The 13,777-nt window shown below is 38.0% G+C and overlaps 1 protein-coding gene and 1 non-coding gene across 3 annotated transcripts in view; both read right to left on the reverse strand.

Moving 5' to 3' along the window:
* The window catches only part of THRAP3 (thyroid hormone receptor associated protein 3), a 78,962-nt gene that overhangs the window by 18,015 nt on the left and 47,170 nt on the right, over positions 1-13,777 (reverse strand). For both annotated transcript variants that reach the window (XM_037827715.1, XM_037827716.1), the window contains one exon: positions 1,033-1,201. In XM_037827715.1, coding sequence (XP_037683643.1) covers positions 1,033-1,169 — 137 coding nt within the window. In that variant the 5' untranslated portion in view covers positions 1,170-1,201. The remainder of the gene's footprint in view (positions 1-1,032; positions 1,202-13,777) is intronic.
* Positions 9,297-9,426, reverse strand: LOC119528386. Its single transcript, XR_005215687.1, has one exon. It is a non-coding gene; the product is annotated as a small nucleolar RNA SNORA40 (small nucleolar RNA).

The following is a 13,777-nucleotide window of genomic DNA, read 5'->3' on the forward strand; positions in this document are numbered from 1 at the left end:
AAGAATACAAGCTTAATCAATGACCTTTTCTGAGGTTTACTTAAAATTCCATCTAAGAAAAGGATTCTAGAGGTTCATCTAAAATAAACCACAGGCATCCCAAGTGGCAAAACTGAGAAATTATCTCCTTGCCTAGTGCAATTCTGACAAAAAGAATAAAATTATGCAAAGATCCCCCTTTAGTACTTAAACTGCATCAACCACACTTCCCAAAGTCACATACAGAAACGTGTATCCAGTGAAGGGTTCTTAAGTACCCACAAAAGAAAATTAAAACACTTCGAAAGAATGAAAAACCCAACTCACAATGTATCAAAAGAGGAAAGACGCTGGAGGTTTGGCATCCTATTCCAACACAATTGAAATAGGGAAATCTACCTGAAGGTGTGAAAACTGACTGAATTAAAGAATATTGGCAATAAATTCAAAATAATTATTTTCACATGTAGTAAGACAAAATGATGCCCACAATTGTGATTTTTGTTTTTTTTTTTTTAGAAGTGTTTTACTAAACAGATGCAGCTTGTTAGTAATTGGTACATTGGGTATATGCAAATGACTCCTGATAAGTTTTAAGTTTAATTAATTTTAGTGGGTTAAGGCTTTTCTCCTCACGATGGTGATCATACTACGTATGAATCCTCTTAGCTACCCTTTCTACTCTAATGATGCAAACAAAGTGTGGTCCAAACCTTCAAAAATAAATCAGCGAAAAACAATCAGGGGCAGAGATTTGAAGCAAGCAGCTCAAATAAAAACAAAAATCCTTTCTTCTAAAGTGTATGGGAAATAGTATGTGCTAGCAGAGGAGAAAAGAAATTAGGCAAACCACACAGTGATCAATGCTGATTTGCATTTGTAATTTCTGAAGAGAACTGGACATCTTACAGCCCAACACTCCACCTCAAGTCACCTCTCCCCGCCCCACCCCATTTGACACTCGAGGAGAGAGTCTTAACAAAAGATCTTCAGAAACCCACACTGACTGATGCAATGAGTATCTCAACAGACAATACAATGACACCCCCTTACCTCAGCCTGCGCTTCCTTGAACGAGACACAGATCGACTTCGGGATCGAGACTTCGAAAATGAACGAGAACGAGATCTTGATCCAGATCTTGAGCGAGAAGAGCGAGATCCTGACTTGGATTTATTTGTTTTTGACATCTCTGAAGAGAGGGTCAATGTTTCAATTACACCTAAGTAAATATATTCAAACAAATGAGTGAGTCTCTGCAAATCTGAACTTCTCTAGACACTTAGAAACAATTTTTAAAAATCAGATGAAATGACTGATATAAAAAAACTCTTTGCCCTTTCCAAAGAAGGAGTTATAACTCTTTTCTGTAAGGGGAAGCTAAGCCCACCTATAATTATGTCTGTGTCACTTACAGAGAACCTCTTTTGTTGCTCAGATGTGGTCTCTGTCTCCAAGCCAAACTGCAAATAAACTCATTACCCTCCCTCTATGTGGGGCACTACTTCCAGGGGTGTAAGTCTCCCTGGCAATGTGGGACATGAATCCCAGGATGAGCCTGGCCCTGGCATCGTGGGACTGACAATGCCTTCTTGACCAAAAGGGGAAAAAGAAATGTAACAATAATGTGTAAACTCAGAATTGATTCTTAGACTACAGCTTAGGGGAATGCTTATTGTAATGGTCCCTAGATTGTAAGTTCTTACAGCAGTCACATATATTCCTTAGTTGTAATGGTTATCTCTAAATTCTGAGATGCTGAACTCTTTGTGTATAACCTGGTTGGTCTCTGGAACTTTGACTGTGTGACACCTGAAACTCAGAGCTAGAGCTCAGCAGCTATGAATGTCAGTATTACCTCATACAGCAACTGCCAAGCTGAAAAAGAGTTCAGACTTCAGTTTGAGATCTGAATGAAGTAGATCTCATTAGGACTAAGGCAAATCAGGGCAAAGGGTAAAGGACGATGTTGACTGTGTCTTAAAAACGTCAACCTCTGTGTGAGACCAAGGGAAGAGATGTTTATTTGGTGCAGGATCTACATTTTCTGCAGCACACTAAGTAATTTAACTTGTACAGTCAGGCTATTCAAACACCATAATTACATTAACTATGAACAGGAAGTGAGATCTGTTAGGTTTGTATAGGTTAGTGGGAAATCCCAAAACATCCCAAAGTAATTTCGGCAGAGAATAAAAATGTATTTGCAGGACCCCCTAAGGAACTGGGGAAAAATGCAGAAAGGTTGAACTTCCCTAGCCGGTTTACTACCGATACTCTAACAAACTCTGAAGACTAACAATTTAATAGGATGCGCCCTAGATCTTGGGGCTTGTCCTTATGAAGCTTGTTACTGTAAAGGAGTGTCTAAGCCTACTTATAATTGTGCCTAAGAGTCTCCCCCAGAGAACCTCTTTGTTGCTCAGATGTGGCCTCTCTCTCTCTCTATGCCTACGCGGCAGGTGAACTCACTGCCCTCCCCCCTACATGGGACATGACTCCCAGGGATGGAAATCTCCTGGCAACGTGAGCCATGGCTCCTGGGGATGAGCCTGGACTTGGCATCGTGGAACTGCGAAAATCTTCTTGACCAAAAAGGGGAGAATAGAGCAAAATAAAGTTTCAGTGGCTGAGAGATTTCAAATGGAGTCAGGAGGTCACTCTAAAGGACATTCTTATGCGCTATATAGATAACCCTCTTTAGTTTTCAGTTTCTATTAAGAAATACCTGAAACTTGTTAAACTGCAACCCAGTAACCTTGATTCTTGAAGACAACTGCCTAACTATGTAGCTTACATGGTGTGACTGTGTGACTGTGAAAACCTAGTGGCTCACACTCCCTTTATCCAGTATATGGACAGATGAGTAGACAAAATGCGGACAAAAACTAAATGAAGAATGGGGTAGGATGGGGGGATGGGATGTTTTAGATGTTCTTTTTTACTTATATTTTTATTCTTATTCTTATTTTTTGGAGTAATGAAAATGTTCAAAAATTGATTGTGGTGATGAATGCACAACTATGTGATGATTCTATGAACAACCAATTGTACACATTGGATGATTTTATGGTATCTGACTATATCTCAATAAAATTACATTAAAAAGGGGGGGGGTTGGGCAACAAGTGAAGGAACAGGCAACATTCACTTCTACACCCATAAATTGGAAAACTAAGAAGCTAATTTTCATGAAGATGGAAGAAAAAGTCATCTAAATACAAATTGGGCCAAACTTAGCAATTCTACATATATTAAACTTACTGGAATTGACAAGTAAACTCAAAACCAGAATACCCTACACCCACTTCTACTCCTGGAGCTTCTTCTTTAATGTGAATTGAAATTAATCTCAAGAACATCATTACACCCAATAAATTAAGTGAAATAACACAAAACCACAGTTGGAAATAAATCACTGAACCACTAAACTCACTGAACAAGACCCTAGAGAGTGGATAAACATTTTAAGTTAAAACAGACCTGGTCTTTGCCTTCATGGAGTTTATAATCTAGAGGTGCAGACACATAATAAACAAGCAAGCAGAGAAAAACATAGTTACAAATTCTGATAAGTACTAGAAAAGAAGACAAAGAGTACACAACGCTGGCACAGATGATGCAGGGTGGTAATGACTTGTTTCCATAAGATGGCCAAGAGGCAGCATTTAAGTTGTCGCTTGAAGACTAAGAGCAAGTCGTGAAAAGAAAAGAAATGGAGGTGTCCAAAAGATGTGACGTTTCTGCTCCCAATATACATAAATATGTATCTAGACATACATTTCAGAATAAGACAGGGACAATAAACACTAAGAACAACTGATTAAATTACCGAAATCATTTTAATCCTTGTTGCTAGTTCATTCAAAACAACTCTCAATTCTATTTTGAAGGTCTTCAAACTTCATTTGATTAAAAATCTTTTTTCTATTTTTAACATTGCTTCCATGTCCATGTTTAAAAAATATAATGGGAAGTGGGTCAGGCAAATACCATCTTAGGAATCAGTTTAGCACCTTTTACATGTTGAGTATAATGTCTGGTTTCTGTTCAAACTTAAATTTACCTAGGCTTATTAAATAATGCCTGCTCTTTCTGGAGATGCTGTTATACAGGTGTTATAAAAAAAAGTCCAGTCCCTACAGTAGAACTATGGCATAACTTAACATAGCTCATGGCCATGAAATATGTCTTGGTTAAAAACATGCCCTCTCAAATACAACTATTGTAGGTAAAAAAAAAAATTTCTCACAACAGGAACACAATTAAGGTAGGTAGGTATCAGCCATGTTCCCATATCAGTATCATAAAAGATTCCACCAAGTGAACAAGTACTGATCACTACATCTGGTATGTGCTCAGCAAGTTAAGGAAGCAGAAATACAGGACCCTGGTTCCTAAACTCCAAGCTAAGGGCCTGCAAAATGTACTTAATCCAAATATCCTCAACTTTTCAACAGTCCTCAGATGACATGGTTTCATCCTCACATATCTGCCCCTGAATCAATTCCAGTTTGCCTTCCCTCCTTGCAACACTCAACTCTTAACATAATCCTCCAAATGTGGTCTAATACAGAGCTATTTAGATGCTAAAAATGCATCCTAAGATTTTAGTCTTTCTGGCAGCCACATCACATGTTGATTCACAGTGAGTACAGAGTCACTAAGCATTTTATGAAGTCCTTTTTCATAAAACCTTCTTCAGCTGCAAGAAGTCCTCCTCCTCCATCTTACATTTATACAACTACTGTTGTCTTTTTTTCATATACCCCTTTTATTTAAAACCCAAGTGTAGAATTTTAAATAGCCTACTGAAGTAATTTCAGATATGATTCTGTCTCTTAGAGCAAAGGTATGTTTTCAAACTGTTCTCCAGAGCCACCTGAAAGAGTAGTTTCCAGACCTATCAGCCTTTGCAAAGCCCAAGCCTTCTCTCCACCCCGACCACTGCTTAACTACCAAGAACAATAGTCCTTGGAAGAACATACATTGAGTGGTAAAATGCATTGTATTTAAAAACAAAAAACAAAAACACATACACAAGAAAAAAAACCTGCAGACTTAAGATACATAATTACATGGCTTTTGTATCATTAAAAACACATATCTTATTTTTCATCTCCAAGAAAAATAATACTGGCAGAGGAGACCAAAGTAAGCTTCTCCAAAGCAGACTCTTTCAAACATAAGGAAAATTAAATGACTCCTTTCCCTCTTCACTCCAGATTTTTCCTTTCTTCTTGATCCGCTAGTGACCATGACAGCATTGTGCTTAGCACATGATGGGTATCTGCTAAATTCAACAGAATAAACATTTTGGAATATTCACTATAGGTTACCCTGATGACTGGAAATCTGAAGGTGTCCTACTCAAAGGCTCTTATTTGGCAAGGGGCTGGGTTCCCAGAACTAAGCAGTGCCAAAGAGAACTTCTTAAAAGCCCACTTGAAGGGTTCCAACCCTGGCAGCCCTGAAGCAAATATAAACTACACAACTATCCTTCAGTCCACAAATACAAGGTTCATATTCAAAAAGGTCTTCTCAGAAAAAGGCTTAGCTGTTTAATTTTATGAGAAAAAAAGAATTTACCAGTTAAGTAAATTAAAAAGGCAAGCATTATATATATATATTTTAAATCACATAAAATAAAAACAGACCCAAAGTCTTCCTAATCTGTAAAATCAGTTAAAACTAAGTCCTTTGAAGCTCTCCGAACCCGTGGAAGAATATGGAAATTCAAGCCTAAAGTGACTAGTTTGATCTCTGGATATCTCTACGTAACTCTTTGGAGTGGCTCCACAGCTGTAACTTAATGTCTGCAGTGCTATGCTGGGCAAAACTATTTTTTTTCCTCCTCATTCTCATGAATATCAAATTTACTGTCTCACAGGATACTAAACTTCTTCAAGAGATCTTGTTGTACCTTAAAGAATATGCTCAGAGCACCTCCCATGTGTTAACTCATTTCAATGTTCATATTATAACCGATTTAAGACAAAACAAAGTGCTGGGTATTCTACTAAACACAAGACTCTTTTCTTAGCCACAAGTTGCTGCCCTGCAGCAATAAAGCATACAAAGGTGGCTTTATCTTATTTTCTGAGGTAATTATTAGAATGTGTTAACATCATGAAGTTTTCACTATCAATTCTTATTCCATGGCCTCCTAACACAAAAGTCAAGTGTTAATTCAAAGAAGCAGGAACGCTACAAAGGAACATTTATTTTGTTTAATTTGGGTTATAGGAGCCAAGTAAGATCTAAGCCTAGAGAATTTCAGGGCATGGTCAATAAATATCACCATCTAAATTAAAACTAACGGTCATGACAAAGGATAAGAACAATCATTGTGGAAATCTTCCCAGGAAACACTCCTCCAAAAACAAATGCAAAAATCTTAGCATAAGACTTAGAATCTTCTTAGGGAAGTCCCTAAGAAGTAAATACTGTAAGATATGCAGAAATATTGAAATGTGTAAGGCAGCTATGACATAAGTTTGTAAACAAGAGTTTTTAGTAATTAATAAATACTGAAAGGGGGAAACTTGAAGCATTAGAACTTGTATTTTCTCAAAGTTCAGGGAAAGAGAAGGTTGATTTAATGACCGAAACCAATTAACTAAAGAAAAATATCCACCTAAAAACAGGAGGACCATGGAGTTCAAATCTAAAAATTAATATATGGCCTAGCAAAGGATTTTTATGCTGCCTATGGCCATGAACCTGGGATGTCTTTCTGCAGTGTTTTATAGTTTTCAGAGTCCAAATTTTGTGCTATTTTTTAGTTTATTCCTAGATATTTTTTTTTCTTTCTGATGCTGCTGGAAATGGAAATGTTTTCTTAGTTTCATTTTAGGATTTTTCATTGCTAGTGTACAGAATACAACTGATTTTTTGAAATATTCATCTTGTATCCTACAACCTTGCTGAACTCATTTATTAGTTCTAATAGTTTTTAGTGCATTCCTTAGGATTTTCTATATATAACTAAGATCATGTCATCTGCAAAGAGATAGTTTTACTTCTTTGCAATCGGCTCCTTTGCCTTTTGTTTCACTTTTCTTGCCTAACTGCCCTGGCTAAAGCTTCCAGTACAATACTGAATAGAAATGGCAGGAGCAGACTTCCTTGTCTTGGTTCCTAACCTTAAGGGAAAAACATTCAGCCTTTCACTATTAAGTATGATGTTAACTGTGAATTTTTCATAGGTGCTCTTTATCAGATTGAGGAAATTCCCTTCTATTCCGAGTTCACTGAATGTTTTTATCATGAAAGAGTGTTGTGTTCTGTCAAATGGTTTTACTGTGTCTATGCAAATGATCATGTGGTTTTGGTCCTTTATTCTATTGATATGGTGTATTACATTAACTGACTTTCAACTATTCTCTCTCTTAACACCTACCTTTAAAATGGGTTTCAAGATTAGTCCTGTTTATATATCTCTAACATAACCTTAAGAGAGTGGAAAAAAGAGGATAGCACACTTTTCCAGACTAGATGGCACTACATTTGATGACTGTTGGATAGCACAAGAGTCCTACCAAATAAACTGAACAATTCAAGACCAAATCCAGGAGGTCACCAAATCAACCAATCAGGGACCGTCTCTGACTTGCTCTCTATTTTATCTCCAGTGCTTTAGACAGTGTTTGGCCATGGAGTGGACAATCAGTATTTGCTAACTGAATAAACAGGCTCTTTTAAACTTCCTCTTCACTCTCCATTCTCTTCACCATACAAGCAGGAACAACAGAACAGAAGATCAGTTCATCAGATATTCTTAAACAAGACACAGACCCACAAATACAGAAAGAAATTCATCATTCATAAAGGGTTTTAGATAAGGCTATGAACCTGGTTTCTGCTTCTATGTGCCTCTGAATAGTAAGGGGTAGAAAAGCAGAGCTCATGTGAAATATTAAACATGTTTACTATTTTATGCTTTCCTCTGGAGATTGTCTTCTCCTGAGTGTAAGAGGAAGGGGAATACAATCAAGAGCACCTGTAGATATCCCTAGGCTCCTAACACTTTGCCAAGGCATCACACCCCACCCACATCCCTGAAGAAATCAAATCAGACTTCTTCCTCACATTTACTCTGCTACTTACTGGCTCTCTAGATAGACCTGTAAATAGTTCAATTCCAGGGTCTTAAAATTTACAGAAAATGTATACCCACATATTCACTGAGCACCCCCCTGAAAAGGAGAGGGTTCTTTGGGAATAATGGCAATTTTACTGCTTAAACAGTTTAAAGATAAAACAAAAATTTGCCAGTATTATAAAATCAAAATTGTTCTGGAGTTTAGTAAGTTAAATTCTTAAATTTTAAATATTAAATTCTGTGGAATTTGATAGAACTTGCTTTAAAATGTGTAATATGTAGGTAAAGATGTTTGCATAAGATATACCTAGATAAGCACATGCAGCAAACTGTTACCAGTGGTTACCTCTGTGGAGCCGGAAGGAAGATACGAACAGCAAAGTGGCTGCAGAGGAGTGGGACAACAGATGGAGCAGACAGGGTAGAAGCACTTGCTTCTTTCTTTATATGATTTTTTTAGCCAGTAATTTTACAGGTGATTTGCCCCCATTATTATTAAAAAAAAAAAAAAAAAAAAGCCTTGATTCCCTTATCTTCAATGTGGAATCAAACATCATCTACCTACCTTCTGTTGAGCTAATAAGAAATCTTATAATAGTAATTTCCACATGACCCTAAATAAATAAAACTATATTTTTAATTACTTGAAGTCCATTTCAGAAACCTTACAATGCAGTTATTTGCTCTTAAGTCAGTAAATTTTTATTTAAGGAGTTTGACATGTGATTCACTCATTCCACTGCCCATCAAAGTCACCTTTGTTCCTCTGAAGTTCATATTAGGTAAGATTTATCTTCAAGGTAGCCTTTTTTTTTAAATAATCCACAACTGCTGTCAGTCAGCCTTGTCACAATTCTTTTAAATGGGCTTCATTTCACCTCTACTTGCAAATGGACATGTTGATGATGTACTTCAAAAATTCCCTACCTAGAATTCTCTGGACCAAATTTCTTCAAATTATTCACTTTGGGGTCTTTAGAATCAGAATGAATAACTATGCATGGTTCTCAATTTCAGACAACCTGTAATCATGAGTTCGTATCTTACTCAAAAGTTACTACACCCAAGAAAAGCAGAGAGCTGTGGGATATGCCAGTACCTGAAACTCCACACATCAGGGTCTCAAATGCATGGGAAAAAAAGGCCATTTTAATGTTTTAGGTTAACATTAAAATTAGACTGATAAATTAACATAGCTATGATTTCCCTTATGATTGGTGCTTTTTAATTCTTCTACAGTCCTGGGACTAACCTTTATGGGCTATGGATTGCAAAAGAGGATTTATTTTTTGCACCTGTCTATGGGTCTCTGTCCACAAATTAAACAAAACCACAAAAGGGCCATTCACTTGCTCTTGTATGACTTTAAAGAGGGTTAAGAATCATAGCCAACTGGGCTCTATAATTTTTAAAACATTTTTATTATGAAAGTGTTCAAACACACACAAAAAGTAAAAAGTATAGTCTCCAAGAAACCTAAATGCACCAATCAACCAACTTCAAAAATTGTCATCACTCTGCAAGGCAGGCTCTTTTCATGGTCAAAATCCTAACAAGTTTGGGTGAATACAGTCTCTGCAGCTCCTTTTCCATGCCCTTCTCTTACAAAAAAAAAAAAAAAAATCAGATTCCTTACAAAAAGAAACCAAACATGCGATGAAGGAGCCCACAAAAAGCTCACCTCTACTTGCTTCTCCAAGTGTGTGCTCTGTAAATAGGTCTAAAAAGAGAATCATTCATCAGCAAGTAACAATTACACTGATTAAAGCTCCAATACATTTAAAATAAATTCCAGAGTGCAACCTTCAACTATCTCCCAATTATAGGACATGAGTAGTCCAAAATACCATTCCCACTGTAGGCTGTTTGTTTCATCAACTTGTTTTTAGAAGTGTGAATAATCCGTAACAGCTGAGAAAATTATTATGTGAGGGGAGAAAAGGAGAAAATATGCACTAATAAACTACAGATTAGCAGCCCCAAAAGGCTAAGGCTTCTAACTCTATGGAGCCCCAAATCCACTATAAAAACTGACCTCACTTCAACTGGCATTTGGAGAAATATTTGACATTCCAACGTTTTACCAATGTGTTTCTATTCTAGTCATACTATCAACTTCCTTGAAAATAACTCCTCTATTAAAGACAGCACATATTTTAGTTGACATATCCTAACAATGCATTCATTCACAAAACAAATTCTCAACTGTCCTTCCCTACACTTGCTGGGCTGGAAAGAGAATTCAAAGGAAGAACCAGCTCAGCCTCACAGAAATAATTCAGCTCAGGGAGGCTCCATGTTCAGAAACTGGAGAGGCCAGTAAAGAAACCGATGGCCAGTAAAGCCCATACCCTCCATAGAACCTGGCCCTCAGTTCCTGTCTCAGGGTAATTGTAAAGACAAAAGGCCCATCTCTGTGTACTGTATTCATTACATAAAAAGACTAAGTCATGATGGATACAAGGATAATTTTTCTAAGTGGACATTAAGAAGTTTCCCTGAGTGATCAGACACCCAGGGGGTGAATCTCCCTGGCAACGTGGAATATGACTCCTGGGGAGGAATATAGACCCGGCATCATGGGATGGAGAACTTCTTGACCAAAAGGGGGATGCGAAAGGAAATGAAATAAGCTACAGTGGCAGAGAGATTCCAAAAGGAGATGAGAGGTCACTCTGGTGGGCACTCTTACAATATAGACAACCCTTCTTAGGTTCTAGTGAATTGGAGTAGCTAGCAGTAAATACCTGAAACTATCAAACTACAACCCAGAATCCATGTATCTTGAAGAAGATTGTATAAAAATGTAGCTTGTGAGGGGTGACAATGTGATTGGGAAAGCCATATGGACCACACTCCCCTTTGTCTAGTTTATGGATGGATGAGTAGAAAAATGGGGGAAGGAAAACAAACACACAAAGGCACCCAGTATTCTTTTTTACTTTAATTGCTCTTTTTCACTTTAATTTTTATTCTTGTTATTTTTGTGTGTGTGGTAATAAAGGTGTAAGGGATTCATTTTGGTGATGAATGCACAGCTATGTAATGGTACTGTGAACAACTGAATGTACACTTTGTCTCGTATGACTGCATGGTATGTGAATACATCTCAATAAAAAGAAAAAAAAATTTTCCCTGAGGGTAAGCTCTGAAATAGTTTAAAGTATAGCAATTAAGGAATGGCAAGCCTAGCATAAATTTTCACATGGATTATTTGTGATAATAATAGGGCATTTTTTTTCTAGGTCACGATTACTGCCTGTGTGAGAAGTACTGGGCCAGTTCTAATCCAGAAGTCCAATGCCAAGTCCTCAGAAAAAACACCAACCTCTGTTCTTTCTTTTCTATCCCTAATACTCTCTAGACAGCATATAGGAGCACTGGGTTTTTGGCCACTTCGAAATTTGATACTAAACTGCACAGCATAAAACATCATGACATTTTGCTATCAATTCAACCTTGAAGAAAAAATTTTTAATTCCTTTCTAACACTACTGCTATTCACAATGGGATCCCCAATGCAAATGGGACCTATACTGCATAGTTCTGCATTTGGACCTATTCACTCTCCAAAAGCCACCAGATGCCCTGTGTTCTGGGAATGGATGTGGGGACTATAGGTTCCTGTCCATCAAGGAGGGAGCCCATCCTAACTCAGAAATAAATGCTCTTCTTGACTCATCCCCTTCCAAGCCCAAGCGTCAGTCATCAACTAATAAACAACAGATGTTGCTCTCCCTCCTGTTTGGCTATTGCGAATTGCCTTCCTTCCCTCTCCCGTTCCCCACCCAAATATCAAGGGCCCGGGGGGAGGGCAGAACTGATCTTTTTCATTGCCACTGGTGGGCAATGAGAGGCTGAAAAACATAACTGCACCAAGCAAGTGTGCAGGCCACTTAAATAAGAGAAATTTATCAAAAGTAAACCTATGCTCTTAATAAACCTTGGAGGGGCAAGTGTTTTCACCTGTCTATGCCTGTTGTATCATCCACAAAATGATGATTTGGAATAGCTCTATCACTGACAAAACAAAGTTTGGACAAACTGAGCAAGACAGTCCTCATCACTGCTTCAGCCATGCCCTAATAATGGAATTAAGTGGCAAGGGTTAAACTTCTTGTTTCTAAAAGAGAATCCTCCTCCCACCCCCAATCAGCTATGAAATTCACTGCAGAAGAAACGGTTTAGATGCACATCATATTCTACACTTTCTAAAAACTATCCAATCTATTTGAAAAGTCTGATATTAAGAGATGCAAATTAAGACCACAATGAGATACCATCTAACACCGGTTAGAATGGCTGCCATTAAACAAACAGGAAACTACAAATGCTGGAGGGGATGTGAAGAAATTGGAACTCTTATTCATTGTTGGTGGGACTGTATAATGGTTCAGCCACTCTGGAAGTCAGTCTGCCAGTTCCTTAGAAAACTAGATATAGAGTTACCATTCAATCCAGCGATTGCACTTCTCGGTATTTACCCGGAAGATCGGAAAGCAGTGACACGAACAGATATCTGCACGCCAATGTTCATAGCAGCATTATTCACAATTGCCAAGAGATGGAAACAACCCAAATGTCCTTCAACAGATGAGTGGATAAATAAAATGTGGTATATACACACGATGGAATACTACGCGGCAGTAAGAAGGAACGATCTCGTGAAACATATGACAACATGGATGAACCTTGAAGACATAATGCTGAGCGAAATAAGCCAGGCACAAAAAGAGAAATATTATATGCTACCACTAATGTGAACTTTGAAAAATGTAAAACAAATGGTTTATAATGTAGAATGCAGGGGAACTAGCAATAGAGAACAATTAAGGAAGGGGGAACAATAATCCAAGAAGAACAGATAAGCTATTTAACGTTCTGGGGATGCCCAGGAATGACTATGGTCTGTTAATTTCTGATGGATATAGTAGGAACAAGTTCACAGAAATGTTGCTATATTATGTAACTTTCTTGGGGTAAAGTAGGAACATGTTGGAAGTTAAGCAGTTATCTTAGGTTAGTTGTCTTTTTCTTACTCCCTTGTTATGGTCTCTTTGAAATGTTCTTTTACTGTATGTTTGTTTTCTTTTTAACTTTTTTTCCATACAGCTGATTTTAAAAAGAAGGGAAAGTTAAAAAAAAAAAAAAAAAGAAAAACAAGGAAAAAAAAAGATGTAGTGCCCCCTTGAGGAGCCTGTGGAGAATGCAGGGGTATTCGCCTACCCCACCTCCATGGTTGCTAACATGACCACAGACATAGGGGACTGGTGGTTTGATGGGTTGAGCCCTCTACCATAAGTTTTACCCTTGGGAAGACGGTTGCTGCAAAGGAGAGGCTAGGCATCCCTATGGTTGTGCCTAAGAGCCTCCTCCCGAATGCCTCTTTGTTGCTCAGATGTGGCCCTCTCTCTCTGGCTAAGCCAACTTGAAAGGTGAAATCACTGCCCTCCCCCCTACGTGGGATCAGACACCCAGGGGAGTGAATCTCCCTGGCAACGTGGAATATGACTCCCGGAGAGGAATGTAGACCCGGCATCGGGGGACGGAGAACATCTTCTTGACCAAAAGGGGGATGTGAAAGGAAATGAAATAAGCTTCAGTGGCAGAGAGATTCCAAAAGGAGCCGAGAAGTCACTCTGGTGGGCACTCTTATGCACACTTTAGACAACCCTTTTTAGGTTCCAAAGAATT

This window comes from Choloepus didactylus, chromosome 2, assembly GCF_015220235.1.
Source record: "Choloepus didactylus isolate mChoDid1 chromosome 2, mChoDid1.pri, whole genome shotgun sequence".
In the NCBI taxonomy this organism is placed as follows: domain Eukaryota; kingdom Metazoa; phylum Chordata; class Mammalia; order Pilosa; family Megalonychidae; genus Choloepus; species Choloepus didactylus.